Here is a 20,366-nt window from a genome sequence, read left to right as displayed (position 1 = left end):
TTTGGGTCGTGACCCATGTGTTGGGAACCACTGGTATAGGCATTAAGGCAATGTAAAAATCAAAAAATTAAAAAAAATTAAAAATTGAGTTATCACCCAGGGTGACTATCGCTATGTAGAGTATTTCTTTAAAATTTCACGCAAAAATATTCAGTAACCGTAAACATGTAGTCAATTTTGTCCTTGGCATTTGTTGCCAGCACAGCGTTGCCAGATACAAACTTTTTGAAGAAAAAAATGTTGTTTATTTTTTTAAATTGTAAAAATTTCCAACTTTAACAACCACAACAACAATTTCATATGACGCGACAGCTAGTTGCTCTTTTATGTAAAGGCTGGCAGTGTACGGTAAGATAATAAAAAATCACCTGGCAACCCTATTTTTGCTTGGTCAGCAAAACCTGATGATATTACAGCTTTTTTTCACTTCTATGGCAAGAGTAGAAATGCACTGTGCGTAAGATGACACTTTGGTTTTGTTATAGTAATAAGCATTACATATTCAGTTGATCACACAACGCACTGCATTAATATTCGATTGTTTTCGCCGATTTACATTTGTTTTTTGACAGACATACTTACTGCAACTCAACCAATGGTAGCTTACACATCAACCAACCAACTTTATATGTGCTTGTAAAACGTGCACAAACGAATGAAGAATAAAGACAATGAACAAGAAACAGTGGTCACTGGTCAATATCAAACTTTATACTGCAGCTAATGAAAGAAAGTAACATTTCGTGTCTGCATTCGGCAAGACCCTTCCCCAAACAATTCACTCCCGAATGAAACCATCCCATCGTCGATGACCAGCAACACTTCCACACTCCACAGTCGTTAATGACTTCCCGAATGAGGCGCTCTATAGCCTGAGTATGGGCAGGAAAATGAGGGCATTCGAACTTTGTGTTTATCAAACCCTTTAGTTCATCCATGGTTAAGTGTGAAGTAAGGATAGACTCAGTAAGCGTGGCATTGTCTTAATCAATTAAAGAGCACAGAGAGTTGGCATCAAAATTTAATTTTGGTGGGGTAAAAGTGCGGACATGAAACATCACCAGAGTTACTGCCTTTGCGATTATTTTCTAACATGTTTACAGCAAAAGATTGCAGAGCAGGATAATCACTGGATACCGGAGCATTGTCACATTCAGATGTAGGCTACCAGGTGCAGCTGGTTCGAAACGAGAGTCATTTTCTTCATCAATTGCTGCAAAAAACTGCTGTTTTTTCCAGTTCTCTTCCTCTATCACTTGTGACTTCTTTGCTGCAGCGAAGTCATCTACTCGCTGTTGTTTGAGGCTCTTGAAAAAAGTTTTTTGTGTGAATGATAAATGTAAAGAACACAAAATAATCCATGTAAATCAGTTCAGTTTGTTTTTATTTCTGACTGTCACAAAGAAAAACAATATAATATGCCAAACATAACAAATAATACTCTTTCGGACAAATGGCAGCAAAACTCAGTGATAGTCAAGAAAAATCTTCTCATAGCACCACTAGCTTTAGTGAAAGCTGCCTTTACAAGCCTGCCTTTACAGACATAGAAATCGGAACATCTGAATCACTTTCCCGCGAGGAAATGCTTTAGGAAAAGGAAAAATCCTTAAACCACCTACTATCTAGAGTTGGTTGCACTTGCACTACATCTGCAATGGTCAAGTGGGGTTGTAGAATTGGCAGTAGCCCCATTATCTTTCTCATATGGCTCCAATCAACAAATGTTGTTAGACGAGCCACCTCAATGACAACAACTGACCAACCCTAGTACACAACATGGGACCTGGCTCTGCATGACCATGCTATCAAAGAATATACTCATACAAGCCTGTGATCGAACAAAAGTTTGGTACATTTCATAGAAAATTACTAGACAAAAAAATTTGAAAAGATATGTAAGAACTCACCTTTTGTAAACTAACTTTTGAAGCATTTTCGTTGTTCTTTTGTCAAGAGGCCCAATTTGGTATAACGGTGCTTCTACTCCACGATAACGTTGGGAGAGGAAAAACTTCAATTCTGTTTTAGGAATGCGATCTTCATTTGAAAAGAGAATAGTTAGCTATTTTCCAGCTTCCTGAAAAAATAATTCCTCATGAGTGCTCTAACGTGCAATTAATTATTACAACACATTAAGGTTTTGAAAAGTGTCTGCTAGTTGGTTATTGTACGTGTACTGTTCACTCATGCAAGCTATATGTTAGTATTTTTAACAACTATCCTTCATCCATATGAAAATATACGAATTGGTCTATGTTTTATGGCACTACCTTAATCAAAACTAGGGATGGGCGAAATAGAATATAGAATAACCGGTTGTGAAGCCTAACCGGTTTCAAAATGCATATAAAATCGGATAATTGAAACCGCTTTAACGATCGACTCCGTGCCGCTCCGTCTGGTCGCAACGAATTCGCTGCAGCGAAAGTAGAATTGTTTATCAATTTAGTGCAATCTGGCATAGAATAAACGCACGAGTTTCGTTGTTCGCATTAAAGAAATCTTTCTTGTCTAACGCAATAGTTTTGTGTAACTGCCACATCTGCTTCTTCAGAGAGATGTTTTTCAAGTGCAGGTTGAACTGCCACTAGTGTTGGGCAATATTGAAAAAACAAAACGATACAATATTTGAAAAAATACTCGATATTTCGATACTTTTGTTCTAATTAAGAAAAGAGTTTCTCAGTCTTTGAAATTAGCGTCTGCAATAAAAATGCCGAGGCCACACGAGCGCTTGTAAGGTTAGGGACATTTTAGACATTCCTGCCAGTCGTTATGACAGAGCCATAGATTTGTTCCTTAGTCAATACCCTGATGGAGCTCTGCGAAAGAGGCGTGTGGATGGGTATCAAAGCACGAAAGCCGCAAAACGTGGACGCTTCATTGCAAACGGCGAAGACAGTGTAGATTTACAGCCAAGCGATGAGCCTTTTGATGTGTCTGATTCCAGTGATGACGCGACAACCTCATCCTTCGATACAGCATCTGATGATTCCAATTCTGACAGCTAGTTCTTTATCAAATAGACTTTGTGTTGCTAGCAGTATCCCAATTGTGCCGAAACTATGTAAGTGCATACGTAATTCGAGGCAATCTTGTCGCAGGGAGCTATTAATTTGTTACTGGTACCTGGTTGAGCAATTAACGTTATTTTATGATAATTCAACGTCGCTAGATGTCGAATTAATGTAAAACAAACGTAAATTTCTTTTTGGGCATTGTTGTTACGCAATATAACCCGCTGGGAAAATTACATCGATTTGTGCTGACTCGAACGTTGAATCAACCCAAAATTAACTTACTTTCCCCCGTGGGTTATTTAGTGTGAATTACTATAACCGCGTACGACGTGCGTATCTTGTAGCTCGCTTTATCGCTACTTTTGGTATTATTAATGATCATTTGCTATCTCCGCTTGCAGCAGATTGCGCATCAACATGGGTTACTTGACAGGGCTCCATGTGATTTTATTACATTTATGGCATTTTTACATCACAACAAATCAAACAGTGCGGTGGTGATAGACTACTCTAGTATATTTTTCGCTTCTGCCGAAGTAAAAATGTGCTAATTTCGAAGACTGTATGTTGATGCGTGTCGAAGTTCCGATGGCCGCCATGTGCTTGTGATTGGCCGCCGAACAGCTTGCTTCAGTAGGACACGTTTGGCCGCCGGAAAAAAAAGTTGTTGTGTTGAGCAACAGGACGAGACTAATGATACGAGACAATCAACCGCTTCAAGTGGACAGTTTGCTGGGTGGTTCACTAAAAACAGAAAAGTTTTATTAGTCAAATTAATCAAAACATGTCAGAGAAAAAGTTACAGTAGTAAAGTACTTGAGTATCACCTTCAACAAAGCACAGAATGCAAGAACATATTGTAGTGTCTGGTAAATCAGCAGTGAGAAGCTCCTTGGAGGGTCCAATGACAAAAGAGCTTTCCATGCTTCTTACTCTCTTTTTAGAACTTTTAGGCATGATATAACAGTTAACAATGCTACCTACAACAAGGTCAGCTTTATGAATTAAATATAATAAGCTATGTGAAGAGATTAATGTAATTAAAAAAAAAGGATAATCTACATAGCCTATATACAGTAGACAGAACTAAGAATTTAAGTGCTGAAAACTTAGTTGTCTGAGCCTTCCGTAATACTATGAACTTTATTAGTGTCATTCTCAAAGCTACATATCAAAAATGCAGAAATGTCAGAACCACAAATAGCAACTTGACATGAATAAGCAGTTCTTATTCCAGAAGACCTGATAATTACAGACATTGCCTCCTACTTTAGACAATTTAGAAAACCTAGCCTAACCTAACTTTGAACCGAAGCCTGAATGATTATTTAACAACCAAGCATAAAATTATAGCAAACAGTTCAGCTGAACACAACTTCTTATCTGAATTTTGCAGCCTTATCTTCAGTAATCAGTATCAAGAGCCTATAAATCTCTATTCTCTAGTCTCAGCAGCAGACAGCAATCGCTCGCGCGCGCGTGTGTGTGGCACACAACGCGTTTTCCCTAACTAGCCATTCAGAGCACGCTATCTAGATCACGTGGATTGATGCGTTGTGATAGTATTTTTTGTGGACTCACCTTGCAAGAATTAGAAAATACTAACCTTAAAATGCTTACATGTTTACGGATACTGGATTTTATTGCATAAAACTTCACAAAAATATTCTACACAACAGTAGTCACCCTGTGTGATAATTCGATTTTGTCCATTCAAATTTCACATCGCCTTAATAGGCATGTTTTGAGAAGGGATGAAGATGATGTTTTGAGAAGAGAGCGCTGGAGTTGCAAGTGGAGGTTTGTAGAAAACAAGGAAGACCCAAGAAAACCTGGAAAAGTCAAGTTGAGGAGGAAAGCAGCAAGGTGGGCTTGACAAGAGAGGACGCGTTAGACAGATCGATGTGGAGGCAGGGTGTGCAGGCGATTGTGGTGTTCGAGGTGAATCCGGCCACCCTCGGTAATGGGGACATCACCGGATTAAAACTGGACTAGTACTGTAACAAAATGAATTTAAACATTATAGAATAACAATAACAAGAGATTATGAATTATGACATTTTAACAGTAATCCAAATTATATACATTCTGATGTTCATTCTCTCTCGTGTCCCTACGTCTCTCTCCTCAAAAGGCGAGTGTGAGCAGTTTTATTTTCTGTTACATTTTTTCTATTTAGAGCAGCTTAGATGGAAAAATACAAAATCTTTAGTAAATGACGTATGGGTTAAAATGGTTCACTTGTTAGGAAGGAAAACGTGTTTGGCATGATATTGAATTGTTACACTATATGCATCATGTAAAGTAAGACTTTTGTTTTGATGACCAACTTCATATTCAAAGTAGTATTTGTAGGCAAGCTTGTGCCTGGTGGACAGCTTTACAGAATCAGAAAGTCTTCGCATAGGCTATGAAGCAAAATATTGGTTGGAGATTCGATCAACCTCGGTTAAGCTACTTGGTCTGGTATTCATACCTGTTGTAGTCGTTCTTGCCATATAGAAAGAGAGAGACAAAACGTTTATTTAGTTTATTGCGAGAATAGCACGGTACAATAATTATTATAAACAATACGAGTAAAATAGCACCATAGAATCTAGATGCCACAACAGATAAGAAGCAGCGAAAGACTATATAAGTCATCGAGTCAGCAGCTTCCCTGTACTTAATGTGATAAATGTCAAGCATCTGCATATTACGTTGAAGCAAGATAGGCTGATGTTCAGTAAAAATGAAATGAAAAAAAGAAGTCATATGCTGCTGCAATACTCAAGTGAAGTCCTGTGGTTTATTCAAATAAAAAGTTTATTTCGGCTGTTTGAAAATAGTAGAACAAATAGTACAGAAAAAAGAAAACTTTTGAAATCAATAAACTCTTGTAACAAGGCCGTTTTAACTTCAATGCAATCAATAAAAGTTCAAGCCAATAAAATAGCACAAGACAAGCAAAGCATTTTCCGCACACTGTCACTATTACAATTAAAAATAGTCACAATTTAAAATCGTTATACAGTATTTTCTGTCATAAAAGAAATGGCTAACTGCCTGTGACCTGTTAAGCTGCAGGAAACTAGCTTAGTGTGATCGTATAAATTGACAATAAAATTGAATAGAAGTAAATGAGAAATCTTTAAGTACAAACGAATAACAATAAGTCAATAATTTTTTCTTCAGATGAAACTTAACAAATCAAATTAAGGTATCTATCATTACAAAGTTTGAGTCAAACAACAATTCATGACGATTTAAAAGCACATGTCACTCTTCCACTGACATAAAGCAACAAAAAAGATTAACTTCAATTGAAAAAGAAAATCAAACACTTTGCATTAAAATAAAAGCAACAAAAGAGTAGCAATATTGTGGATTTAACTGCAATTGACCAAAAATTGTCTGCCAGTCCTGCCTCCAAAAAAACTAGCTTGGCTCGGCTACTGGCCAAAGTTGGGTTGTGATTGTAACATTTCTAGGTTTTCAACTACACATACAAATGATGTTTAAATATACATTTGCGCGGATCCGAATAACGGGAAAATGCTATCGAGGTAATTTGTAAGCTATACCTTGAAATGTAAAAATTATTAGGCTATGTCGTTTTTGCCATTCTAACTCTGATGATGGTCAACTTAATAAAATGCTAATAACTATTAATGCTAATTAGTTCAGTTTATTTTGATTTCTGACCATCACAACAAAACATCATAGCCTACATGCCAAACATAGCAAAGGTCTAGAAAAAAGTAGAATCGACAAAATGCGGACGTTATAACGTGCATGATACCAAAGCAAGATAATCAGTTTAAAATGTGGCATGGTCGCAACACCATAATAACTTTAACAACTATTATGCATGCTAATAACAAAAATACAGCACTTGAAAGCTACCTTGTACAACTTAAGCTTTCAAAAATGATACTCCAAGCATGGCATTGGGGTGCGTATAACTACAGCACAAGCATGGCAACAACCTCAAAAGCAATGACAGTCCCCCGATGATATAACAGTTTTAAAAAGACATTAAAATGCCAGTCACTTATGACATATTATTATATCACAAAATCAAAACACTCAATGCATTGTCAAACAAGTACAACTCTTACATCATAATGTCAATCTAATTGTTATGTCATCTATACAATGTTGGAGATAATGAACTTTATAAAATGTTTTTTATTTACAGTAACATCCCAGTTAAGTTCGGATCTCACTTTAGTTTGCAAAAAATATGACAAAATCTAAGTTCAGCTTCTTTAGTAATTTGTTATTTGCGTTCAACTCCGACACCGTTCCATGTCAAATAAGCTATGACACCACACTGGTGTGGCAGACTTGATGACCAGTTTGGTCCTTCTGCCACTCCCATCATCATCAGCAAACAACCTAACTCACATTGTAATCTTGCATTGTTTTTTTGTTTTTTTTTCACATGTGCTGATAATGCAAAATAAAAGAACTTCTTTTTCTTCTATTGATATGTGCAATTAATCATTTTATCAAATTGAAAGTTGAACAAGCAACATTCCTGGCTAAAATTCAAACGAATTTATTTTCACACCAGTCAGTTCAATCATAAACAGTTTAAAATCGGCTACTGATCGATCAGCTAGCAACTAGATCCTGAGCATGATCATCCATGATCTAACTTCCAGCTGATCGAATCGATTTATAGCTGTTTATGATTGAACTGACAGGTGAAAATAAATTCGTTTGTATTACAAGACAGCATTTTTATTAAAAAATGCACGGAGAATCAGCATCAGGGTTAACAACGTCCGCCCCGATAGCTCAATTGGTTAGCGCGTCACTTCTTGAACAAAGAAGTTTCAAGATCAAGCGGCGCTAGTTCGACTCTCGGGGTGTGCGCTTGAGTAACGCATGTTTAGGACTGCTCTCCATTCAGCGGCATCTAATGGATGGAATAGTTCCCCGGCAACAAGACTTCAATAATCGGAAACTTCAATCTGTCAATCTCGATGACCGGGCCTGCGTCAGTGATTCAAAGCCTCTACAAATATGCGAAACTGCCAGGATTAAGCTCTGCAAGAAGCTTTCCCAGTCCGAGGATAAAGATTCAATCAATCAATCAGGGCCCTATTTATGGCATATGCATTTCGCTCTGCTGCTGTAGGGCATCATAAATAAGGCATAAAATGGAATATATTTGAATCAAATTGATTCTATTTGAATAAGGCACTAATGATGCTCTACAGCAGGGGTTGGCAAACTGCGGCCCGCGGACAAACTTTTTGCGGCCCTCGAAGGATCTTACTTTTAGTGCATCAACTAAAGTTTCATCATTATCTACGCATGAATTTATTTTATATCATAACAAAAAGCCCTTTAACATGTGTCCCGATATTACTCGGTAACTCCCATGTACTCTACAAAATCTCTCAAAATTATGGTCTGACGTTACTCAAAATTATGTACCCCACTGTCGAGGAATGACGCAAGCGAAAGCACTCATTGATTATGTGTAAGTACGTATGATAAGCACATAACCCTGATAAGTACATATCACTTGTCGTTTCCACTAAAACTAACTTTGAATCTTGATTTTGCGATTTGAAAAAAAAAAAAAAACAGATTCGATTTATTTGCCATTCCATTTTCAATGGATGTCAATACTGTGCCACATGAGATGCAAATGGAAATAATTGAACTTCAATCATCCAACATATTGAAGGCCAAATACGATTCAGTTCCAATTGCCAACTTTTATAAAGAATATGTCCAGAAATCCACCTATCCTCGTCTGTATGACAATGCAAAACGTGTAATGTGCATGTTTGGAAGCACATTTTGCGGTGAGCAGCTTTTTTCAAAAATAAAATACGCAACTCGCCCGTCAGATCGTGATTTGAATGACGTATTGCAAATATCATCAACAAAGTTGCCAGTTGATTTAAACACCTTGGCCACGGCACAGAAACAACATCATCCTTCACATTGATAAATGATAAGTAAATAAAAACAATGCATTGCGTTTTAATACGTGTTTGATAATAAATATGAAACGGCAACAAACACGTCTCATTGTGCAAAAGACACAAGAATAGGAGTTGCAGGTAGGGGTGTTCAATTTCGATTATTTCAATATTCGAAATTCAATTTCTTTTCGATTTCCGAATTTCGATTTCGAATATCACAACTATTCACCAAACTGCAAAATGTGATTTTATTGAAAGAAACGACATGAAAATTCACTAGAAAACGCGAAAAAAAGCCATGAAAATTTGCGAAAAAAGAACACAAAATAACGTCTACAGCTCCAGGCCCATGTTGGTGTTTATGAACACAATCTGATCGACATGGTCACCCGTCAGTCGAGATCTCAGCTTCGTGACGGTCAGGCTAGCTTTTGAAAACGATCGCTCTGCTGGAGCCGAGGTCGCTGGGATCCCAAACACTTCAAGTTCATTTTCACAGCGAGCGATTCACTGCCGCGACATTTCACTGCAGAGTGCAGAGGTTTCGACTCGAAAGCGACATCGAGTATGTTTGCAATCGCATAGCTAAACGCACGCTCCGTCTACGTAAGCAAATTATGTTGTTTTTGGGTGCATTCAACATCTGATGACATTGAATCGACACAAAGTGGTAAATTTTTGCTATGTCCCAGGAAGCAAAATCAGTCATTTTTACATTGATTCAACGTCTGCAGACATTAAATCAATGTAAAAATGACAGATTTTGTTGTCTGGTGTTGGATTGTAGCATCGCAACTCGTTCTCGGAATTATTTATCGCGAAGCTGTTGCGGTTTGCATTCAAAAAGTGTTTTCCTGCTGCCTATCGCTAGTTCATCTATTGTTTTATGTATCAATACAGCATAAAAATTTGCCCCCACACAGAAATATGCGCAGGCCCGTAGCCAGCCAGAGGTCAAGGGGGGGCCTCCCCCCTGAAAAAAATGTTGCCCCCCCTTGGCAAAATCTCAACATTCTCGGGCAACAGCTACAATGATGATGATTTTGCCCATTTAAATTTTTTCGGCCCACCCTAAAAAAGTTGCCCCCCCCTTGCTCTGCGGTCTGGCTACGGCCCTGCCCCCACGGCTTAGGCGCCTATGGATTCGGTAAAAAATGGATAAAACTGCGACAAAGCTCAGCCTACACTTTCTGCTATTGCACAACCTAGCTATCTTCATTCTTGAGAGAAATTTGGCATTGAAAATGCCAACCTGGCATCCCTGGTGCAGGACTGGCCGTAGGACCTGCGAAAGCGTGTGATAGTCACGTGATCGACGATGCGCATGCGTCGAAGTCTTTTTTCGCTTGCAAAATGCGAAATAACAGATTTCGCGCCACTTGCGTTACTTTCAACCGCGTTCAGCCGATAGGGCGGCTATAATTTCGAATATGTCTGATACGAAAAACGAATTTCGAATATCACCTTAATCGAAATCGATTCGAAAATCGAAATTGAACACCCCTAGTTGCAGGTGCGCCATGATTTTAAGGATAATGTGGCGATTGTTCATAGGTTGAAATTTATGCGGCCCGCACGTTACCGGAAATTTGTAGGTTTGGCCCAGTAGTACAGAAAGTTTGCCGACCCCTGCTCTACACCAGTAGAGTGAAATGCATATGCCATAAATAGGGCTCTGCTGATTCTACATGCGTTTTAGTAAAAATACTGAATTGATACAGAAACACAAACTATCAAATTTGGTGAGGGCAGGGATGTTTGGAGAAATCAAGTTGATGGTGTCCGGGTAGCGAAATTTTTTTCCTACGAGATTTCTGTCTCATTGATTCTAGTCACTCTAAAAGTAAGATTTTCCGAAAGTGTTTTGAGAGATTGGTTGATTCAGATTGTGAAATAACTATTTGCCAATGAAATTCTGCAATGATAATAAAATATAAGCTTTCCCTAACCCTACTTTTTTTGAAAAGCTCTTGTGCACCGCAAAAATTAATTTGAAAAAAAAAAGTTTGACTTCGACGGGCGTCGAAGCCTCGTTCTCACGATCACTAGGCAGAGGATGAAACCACTGAACCAACCGTGCCAACGAGAAAATGTTGCATTCACTGTTCACACGGTTTTAATACAAACTTTTACCAAAATATGTAAATGAGTCAGAAATTTCGTGGGAAAAAAATTTTTGCGTCCGAGTACGCCAGAATAGATAATGATGAATGCCTTATCAGTCTCTCCAGCTTTGCTAATTTAGGCTTGTATTAATTACGTAAATCATACTACAACTATTAGGTAGGCCTGCGCTGTAGTGTATTTACAAGGCATATATAACCAGTTAACTACTAAGTTTGCACAAGCCGCTCACATTCAAGCTGCAATCCCGGGATTATACTGTACGGTACCTACTGAAAAAAGAACAAAAAGTAAATTATCATGAAATCCTGACGTGATATCCAAATTCTGACTGCAGATTCGAGCACAACGCACCAGATTAACTTAGAAATGATTCTTAGTTTGTCTTTTAAACAAAATTTGTGGACCATTGTTATTATATAGGATCTAATTGCCACTCTTAATGTATTTGTTGTAAAAGCAATATTATTTTTTCTCCTATAAACCATTGGACCTATTTGTAAAATTGCTCAATCATGGCTCAATGCTTCACTGTTACAGGAGTTGGAAGATTCCAGCCAGTGCCATCTGTGCATACAATCTTGATACCATTGAAAGATATTTCAATGGCTCTGCGTTTGATGACGGAAATGCAGTTTACTATGTGCCAAAGCCTCCGACCTTTGAGGAACCATTGAATTATTCAACTTCCTATCGTCCTGGCCAAGTAAGCGTTGTGTCACTTTAAGTAGGTTATACCTATTTATAGTTTTGGGAGAGAGTTCAATTTTTTGTCCTGGCAGGCAAGGGTACCACAACAATACAACAGGTTTGAGCAATGAGCATTAGAAGAATATATTTTACATATTTACAAATAATTTTAATTGTGTAGCATTTTCTGCTTAACCTATGCACTCATCAGGAATCTGTAAATATAAGCGAGAAATGCAATAATTGTCAACTTCTTAAACGTACGATAACTAGCTATCTGACGAAACAAGAAGAAATGTGCAGCAATCGAAGGCAATCGTTTGTACTGAGTTGCGTTTGCCTCAATGTAATTTGTTTTTCGTATGTCTCCATTAATTCCACACTGTTGGTTTTCGATTGGATTACGTGCTCATGAGTTTATTCTTACTTTCTTGCATCAAGTGAAACGACAGAGATTCATTGATCAGCAATAATATTAGGTAGTGTATTTCTGACTGTTAAAGATTTATTTTTTAAACATTTTTGCAGTGTCCCCCCAAAGGGGTGTCAACAACTCCTATGGAAGCTATATATAAATACCTTATCGACCAAACAGTTTTACTTCGAAAAGGTATCCCTCCACTCAACAATGAACCTTCCTATGTGACAATAAGCAATGTTTATCGGTTTGTTGTTGCTACTGAAATTGGCCCTTATCATATTATGTATATGGCTTCAGGTAAGCTTGTAGTTTAGAATATTTGAATGAATAGTTAAATACTTCCTTTCAGCTTTTATTTTGTATTGGCATTGACAGCTAAATTTGCATGTGTTCAGTTCAGTTGTATTTTATTTCTTACCATCCTATCAAAAACAATACACGTCAATAGATAGCAAAGGTCGAGAAAAAGGTAGAAGCAACTAAACGCGAAATGTGTCTGCCTTATTGCAAAATTTTCGTCGTTTTTACATTTGCACCTAGAATTTGTAGGTCTTTGTGGTGGTGCGGAAGTCAATTTCTATCTAAAAGACGAATCCCTGTGGTGGTTTTAGCCTGTTCATGGTCCGAGCAAAAATTATATTTTCAAATGCTTAACATTGTTTCGAGGCTCTGAACCAATCCCTAGAAGAACTTTCCGTGTTTGTGTAGTGTGTACCGTAAGAATGTTTTTCAAAAATTGTTTAATTGATAGTGAAACCGAAAATTTACTTCATGATAGTGAGTCACAGTTGGTTGTTAAAATTCCGAATGAAATTTTCCATTTGTTTTTCTTAAAAGGCGTCAGTTGTTTATCTTCGGTCGCGCTTAATTTTTAAAAACCGATAAAGACATACATTGTAATAAAAGTTTATCTACGGAAAACCTGAAAGCCTCCAAATTAAAAAGGGATATTAACGTGGATGTCCCCATAATGGGGTCGCAAAATATATTTTTCCAAATGGGGCCACAGAACAAAAAAGTTTGAGAAGCCCTGGTATAAGGTAACGGTATCATCGAAGTAGCCTATAATTAACCTTTCGATTTTGCTAATTGTAGCATTGATTTAAATATTTAATTTTATTTTAGTAAGTACTCGAAATATATAGACATAAAAATGAATGGAAAAAAGAGAAAATATGATAAACAGTATCTGAAGTATGGCTTTATAGATGCCACAGCGAATGGTGAAGTCGTACCACAATGTGTAATGTGTTTTGAAAATCTGAGCAATGATACATTGCGACCATGTCGTTTGAAGCGTCACCTTGAGACAAAACACCCTGGTCATAAAGATAAACCTTTGGCTTTTTTTCAAAGCAAGAAAGACTCATTTAAAAAAATAAAAACTGCGAGTAGCGAGTGCTTTCGCAAATCGTCATCTGCGGAAGTACTAGAAGCCTCTTTCGAAATCGCTCACATGATTGCTCAACAGAAGAAACCGCACATATACAATATTTGCACATATACAAGGGAATGGGTAGCGTGGCGATACGCACACTTCTTCCGTTTTCGTCCACTTATCTGTGCGAAAGTGGCTTTTCTACACTTTTGAACATAAAAACAAAACATCGAAACAAACTTATTGATTGTGAAGCCGATCTGAGGTGTGCATTATCAGCTACAAAGCCTCAAATTAAACTTTTGGTTTCCGAAAAACAATTACATCCCTCACATTGATGAAACCTAAATATAAATTCCTGTAGTCATTACACTTTAATGTTTGCTAATTTTGTAGTTTGGTGGGGCGCAAGTTTGGATGGCACGTCAAAGGGGGGCGCGGCTCAAAAAGTTTAAGAACCCCTGGTCTACAGTCTTCCAAAGAACTAAATTATTGACTGAAATCCTTTTCTTCTGCCCCGATAGCTCAGTTGGTTAGCGCGTGACTTTTGAAACAAAGAAGCTTCAAGATCAACCGGCATTGGTTCGACTCTCGGGGTATGCGCTTGAGCAACGCATGTTGAGGACTGCTCTCCAGTCTCCATTCAGCTTCATCTAATGGATGGAATAATTCCCCGGCAACAAGACTTCAACAGTCGGAAACTCCATTCTGTCAATCTCGGTGACCGGCCTGTGTCAGTGATTAAAACCTCTACATTTTACAAGTACGGTACCGTATGTGAAACTACAAGGATTAAGGTTTGCAAGAAGCTTTCCTAGTTCGAAGATAAAGATTCAATCAATCAAAATCAAATCTTTTGAAAGAATACTTTTCATTTCAAAGTTAACGGTAGGATTGGTTTAAATTTTTTTAACAGTTATATTTTTAATTTTCCAGAAAAAGGATTATTACAGAAAATTCGGGTTGATGGGTCGACCACTTCCAAAGAAGTGAAGCTTTACGAAATACAACTTGATGTAAGTTGAAAAGTTGATGGATTGTTTCTATTTCACATTAAAAGCATTTTATTAATTAAGTTGACCATCATCAGAATTAGAATAGCAAAAAAAAGACATAGCTTATACTGATTTGTTATTTTAAGGTATGGCCTTCAAATTGCTTCGATAGCATTTTCCCATTATTCATCCATGCAAATATTCTGCATTTGTTGTGAGCACTGTAACATCATATTTTTGTATTGCAGATAACTGAAGACATTTTATCTTTGTCATTTCATGAACAGGTATGTTACTGATTTTAAATCTGACTAGTTTTCATTTGGATCATTGATTAGACTAGGTGAGATTAGAAAACTATTTTTGATAAGAAACTATCATTTTTTCGATTGTGGGATGGACGACAAATGTTTCCTCGTGCCCCATCCTGTGAGTAACTCTGCATCCAAGCAGGTGAGAAACGAAACTTGTCTACAATAAGCCTCCACCCGGACGGCACAGCTGCAGGGGCAATAGACAAGTCCAGACGCCCCACCATTCTGCAGCTCAACGTAGAAGGCTACACATCGTCGAAGGCTATGTAGAAGGCTACAAGCCCTCACATTCGCAATTGTTGCCATCATTCTTTCCAACCTTCTAATGTCCTCCTCCCACTCTCTACGCTGGCGATTTCAACTGCCAGCACACCAACTGGGGCTATAACAACTCAAGCAGCGACAGAGAATTGCTGACTGACTGGGCCTATCTCAAACTGCAACATCGTCTATATATCTACAAGCCCTCACATTCGCGAATGTTGCCATCATCCTTTCCAACCTTCTAATGTTCTTCCCCCAGTTTCTACGCTGGCGATTTTAACTGCCAGTACATCAACTGGGGCTACAACAACCCAAGCAGCAACGGAGAATTGCTGACTGACTAGGCCTATACAGACGATCTTGCCATCCCATATAACTCCAAAGGAACCAGCCAGTTTATCCCTCATCGCCCCAAAGCTCGTGGAACTTCAATAAAGTCGATTGGAATCAGTACAGCCTCTTTGACCAACGAGTGTACTGCAAAGTTGCCATTACCTGAAACGTCTAACGTAAATGAGGCATACCAGGACTTCTGCAATGCCATATTAACTGTGGCAAAGGCCACAGTGCCTCGTTGCCGTTAAACCAGCTATACATCATGCTGGGACTTTAGGTGTGAGACTCTATCGCTCCTACCTAAACGCCACACCTGGTACTTCTACTAGCATTGCCGCCACCAGATTACTTGAGATTACTTAAGATTTGCCCTGAGCTTATGCTCCATGCTGGCCCTGCCCTCATCCTGGTTACGTAGATTCCTTTTTTCCTGCTTGCACCATCTGACAATCCCAAAAATCTGAAGAAGAGCTTTAGTAGTTGCGATCCCTAAGCCTCACAAGCCACCAGGGGACCCACGGTAATCGTCTAATATCTCTCACCTGTGTTCCCTTCAAACTCCTGGAAAAGCTGATATATGCTTACGTCAATTCCATCATTGACCCGCTCCTTCCAAGCTGGGTTTCGGCACGGAAAATCCACTTGAGATTAGGTCACATTCTTGACCGACGATGTCGAGCCTACAACACACTGTATGGCACTGCGGCCTTATCAGAGGTGGGCACCCGCTACCGCTACTCGGACCAAAGTAGAGCCGCTACCGCTACTTCTTCCGCTACTTTTGTCCAAAATGACACTAGGAAACACTCTTCAATTTCCAAGTGATGCGAAAATGACCTTGAAAACGAATGTTATCATTCGTTTACTTACACTGTCATTTTAACATCGTTATAGAATACAAACACATTCTAAGGGAAGTTTATTATTACGCATCTTTCAAAAACACGAGCATTTCAAAATGAGAGTCACTAAGTCCTGCCCACTTTGGCTTAAGCAATAAAGCACATCTTTTCCAACAGAGAAAAGTCTCTCCACCGCAGCACTGGAAGGAATGGGGGTGTTGTATTTAATGAACAGATGTTTTAACTCAATATTCGAAAAGCTCAAGGACTTTCTCCGTCCGAAAAAAAGGCATCCACAATTGCTGTTTCCTTCTGCACCGACGTTTCATGGGATGTCGCCAATTATCGATTTCATACCTTGATCGCAGGACCGTAGCTCCACACCAGAAAACGAGATTCCCAAAAGACCGAAACTTTGCAACCAAACCGATTATATAGGCTATAAGCTATATAACATAGCTGCTTGACCACGCCAGCGTTACCAAAAAAAAACGAGTCTTTTTTTCACTTGAAATTAAAAAGTAGCGGGTAGCGGGAGTGCAACTGAAAAAAAGTAGCGTCTCTCCCGCTACCGCTACTTTGAAAAAAATGCTAATGCAGCTGCTACTCCAACTAAAAAGTAGCGCGCTACTGCCCACCTCTGGTATTTATACTTGCTACAAAATAAACGCCAATCAACCAATGAGAGAGAGAGAAAAATAACTTTATTTCCCAGGTGTGTGGTTATAAGATATTTTACAAAAAAAATTGACAATTGTAGGCTAACAATTGCTAGGGGAAGACACATGACCCCCCTCCTTTCGTGGGATTCTTCTTTTTCTCTCGTATTGTCGCTATATGTCAGGGCATCCGTTGGTTAGCCACTGCCTGGTGTCGTCATCGATGGAAATTAGGCCTTCCATACCATGGGGTGATCTATATAGCCGGCAATCCTTGATAATGTGGACTGCCGTCTGCATTTCGCCACACTCACAAGCAGCACTCTCTGCCAAGCCCCAACGCAACATGTCTGCACCATAGCGTCCAACACCAGTGAGCAAACGGTTACGCCTTGATGAGGCAAGTCTAGAGAGGCCATGTCCCAGCTGGTTTTCGGACGGGGATCTGAATACTTGGCGAAGTGAAGACGTGCTGCTTGCCCATTGTTCACACCACACCGCGTGGCACCACTGTTTGCTAATGCTTCCACCAGAGGCTGCCAGAAGGACTTGTGCAGCGCGTACAAATGGCTTTCTTGATTTTAGGCGCTGCTTTGGTGGATATCTCAGCGTGGTTGTGTGTAGCGGATGGCCAGGGTTTAGGGCTTTACGGCTCAGGGAAAGAACAGCACGTTGGCGCCGTGGTGCAGCAGGCTCAATGTTTGCAAGGACAGGCAAACAGTCAGTTGGAGTTGGGCGGAGGCAACCTGTGACAGTTCGCAGGCAGTTGTTGATTGGTACATCGACAAGGTCAGTATGGGCACTTCTGCACCAAGTAGAAGCACAGTATTCAGCACTCAGCAGGGGCGTAGACTAAGGCTAAACCACTTGTTCTCAGCACTGAGGGGCTAGCACCCCACTTTGTACCAGCAAGGCGTTTCATGAGAGCAGTACGAGCTGTCACTTTTCTGTGTAAGTGTTCTAGGTGTTTGTGGTATGTAAGGCCCTGTAAGGGACCGATCAAGTCGAACTCCAAGGTATGTGGGTGTGGCTTCGAAAGGAAGTGTTCGGCCGTTATTTTGGATGTTAATTTTCCTGTTTGAGTCTCTATTACATAGGTGGAAGACAGAAGTCACCGTCTTCGCTTCACTCAACTTGAGGCGCCATTGGTGCAGATAGGAAGATAGAATGTCCATATCCTTAGTCAAGGTGTTCTGCACTGTTTCCCATTTGCGGTGTGAATAAAGAATAGCCAGGTCATCTGCGTATGCGTATTTGTTAGAGGAAGTATTTGGAAGGTCATAAATGTAGATGTTGTAGTCGAGGTAACAGTCGTTTATCATAAGAGATAAGGCGATGTCTTAAGTTCCCTGAGAGCCATTTTGGCTTAGTAGGCTACGATATACACAAATTGCAGTGGCAGGGGTAACAATGGGATGGGTACAGTTTTACCTCTTGTCCAGGAGAGATGCAGTTTCACCTCATGCTCAGGAGGAACTATGTTACGGCAGTTGCAACGTTGCTGCATCATTCTTGAGTAAGCATTACAAATAGTTTTAAAAAAAATACACAAATATTGTAGGCTATATAGGCAGGTGAGTGTCCTTGATTGTTCATGCCCCGCGTCCGGGGAGATAGGCTTGACACTCATAGAAGCAACCATAATAATAATAGAATAGCGGTGAGTTAGAAGGTTGTGCTAGACGAAGATGGCGTTTATGAGAGTAATGTCTTTGAGGACAAGCTATGCTATTGAGTTTAAGCAATGTTTAGTTCGAGACTTTGACAGCAGTGCTGATGAGCAGTTCAGTTTTATGTCTGTTGACGGATGATGGGCACGACATGAGGCCAGCTTGTAAATTCGCAAGTTGTAAAGCAGACGTCTTAGAGCAGCTGAATGCTGCGGCGATGTTGTTGAAGTAGAGTGCTTCTTGTGTGAAGAAGGCTTGAGTGCGTAACAATGCAACTACTGTACACGGTATCGCAGTATAGCAGCGGACATGGGGATGGCCATGCTGAAAGGTAACGATGCAGCTTTGGTGCATTTAGGCGGCAATGAGGTTAGCCGAGTTGACGTCAACTCCGTAGAGCTTCTTTAATTAAAGACATCTCGAATAGAGGCATCTCACGTGGAGGTAAGTTGATGAGAGTCACCGTGTGGTGGCGATAGAGAACTCTGTCGTGTCATCCGTCGTAGTGCTGTAGTCTCTCAAGGTTCACATCTCATCTAGCAGCAACCATGCGGTGAGGTGGCGCATCTGCAAAATTCGATACAGAGTAGCATCCGCAAGATACATAATTACGGTATAATTAGTAAAGTACGTACATGGTAGTATAACACAATAACAAAAAATATAGCATAAAATTGTTGAAACCACTAGGCGACATGATTTAATCATCGCAGCAGATGCCAGCTTATGAGGTTCTAGAAGCTGTTCAAGTGTGAGAACAGGCAGGAAAAATCGGTAGAATGTAAGTAAGAGTGTAAGTATGTACAATGTGATACAATACAGGGGATACAATGTCAGTGAATGAGCGAAATCGTTGAGAAGGAATAGCTTAGTTAACGTAGGCTAGGTGAAATGGTGAGCACCTTATATTGTAATAAAATGCAGTGAAAACAGGTGGTGATGCGATATATCAGTGAATGAACAATGTCAGTGAGACATGGCGTAGCTTGAAGTACGATATGTAAAAGCGGTAAATAATAACAGGATAAATGGGAATACTACGTAACATGACAGTGTCATGGCGTAGGTTAAGCTTACGATTAATAGGGTGTATGTAACAGGAAACAGTAATGGTTCAATAGAACATACCAAGATAAAATCGTTAGGCCTAAAGCGGCTAGTATGTTTTTTAGTGGTTAATCAATGTTTGAACGACATGTGATGAATGGTACTGTTTTAGTGATTTCAGGATGTGGCAGTGCTTCTGCCTTATCAAGAGATAAAAGAATTACGGTACATGGCCAAATGCCAACTAAGCTTACACACAAAGTTCCATATTCAGGTTGAATAACTGCATATACTGCAATTCCAAACAAAAGAAAACAGCCGCCAAAATAGCTAAACAAAGTTTCTCAAATCATGTTAGCTCCTAATAATTATAAAAAAATGGGGAGAACGATCGCAACCTCTATGGCGCAGGCGGCTTCGCATGATTTCCCCATGACGCACAAACATCACGAGTGGTTGCTTGGGAGCGAAACCACAACGCTTTGCAGAGCGGTGTCTGCACGTCTGTATAAAATAAGATTGGGACGGGGTGTCCTGCAATCTGTTAACCTATGCTAGCTGCACGTAGGTTAAGGCAAAATAAAAGGAATATTAGAATGAGCTAAAAATTCAAGTTACATTTGACACTGCGATTTTTCAACAAAAAATTACATAGTTATGTTTCCCTGAAAAG

At 39.4% G+C, this 20,366-nt stretch overlaps 1 protein-coding gene across 4 annotated transcripts in view; it reads left to right on the top strand.

Moving 5' to 3' along the window:
- The window catches only part of LOC145784646 (semaphorin-3C-like), a 110,247-nt gene that overhangs the window by 73,546 nt on the left and 16,335 nt on the right, over window positions 1-20,366 (top strand). For all 4 annotated transcript variants that reach the window (XM_082596514.1, XM_082596511.1, XM_082596513.1 and 1 more), the window contains exons 10-13: window positions 11,618-11,783; window positions 12,296-12,485; window positions 14,503-14,582; window positions 14,810-14,848. In XM_082596514.1, the coding sequence (XP_082452640.1) occupies window positions 11,618-11,783; window positions 12,296-12,485; window positions 14,503-14,582; window positions 14,810-14,848 (475 nt within the window). The remainder of the gene's footprint in view (window positions 1-11,617; window positions 11,784-12,295; window positions 12,486-14,502; window positions 14,583-14,809; window positions 14,849-20,366) is intronic.

Source organism: Aplidium turbinatum, chromosome 15 (genome assembly GCF_918807975.1).
Source record: "Aplidium turbinatum chromosome 15, kaAplTurb1.1, whole genome shotgun sequence".
Taxonomy (NCBI): Eukaryota; Metazoa; Chordata; class Ascidiacea; order Aplousobranchia; family Polyclinidae; genus Aplidium; species Aplidium turbinatum.
Note: the sequence above shows the minus strand (reverse complement) of the source record. Positions and strands in the feature narration are given on the sequence as shown.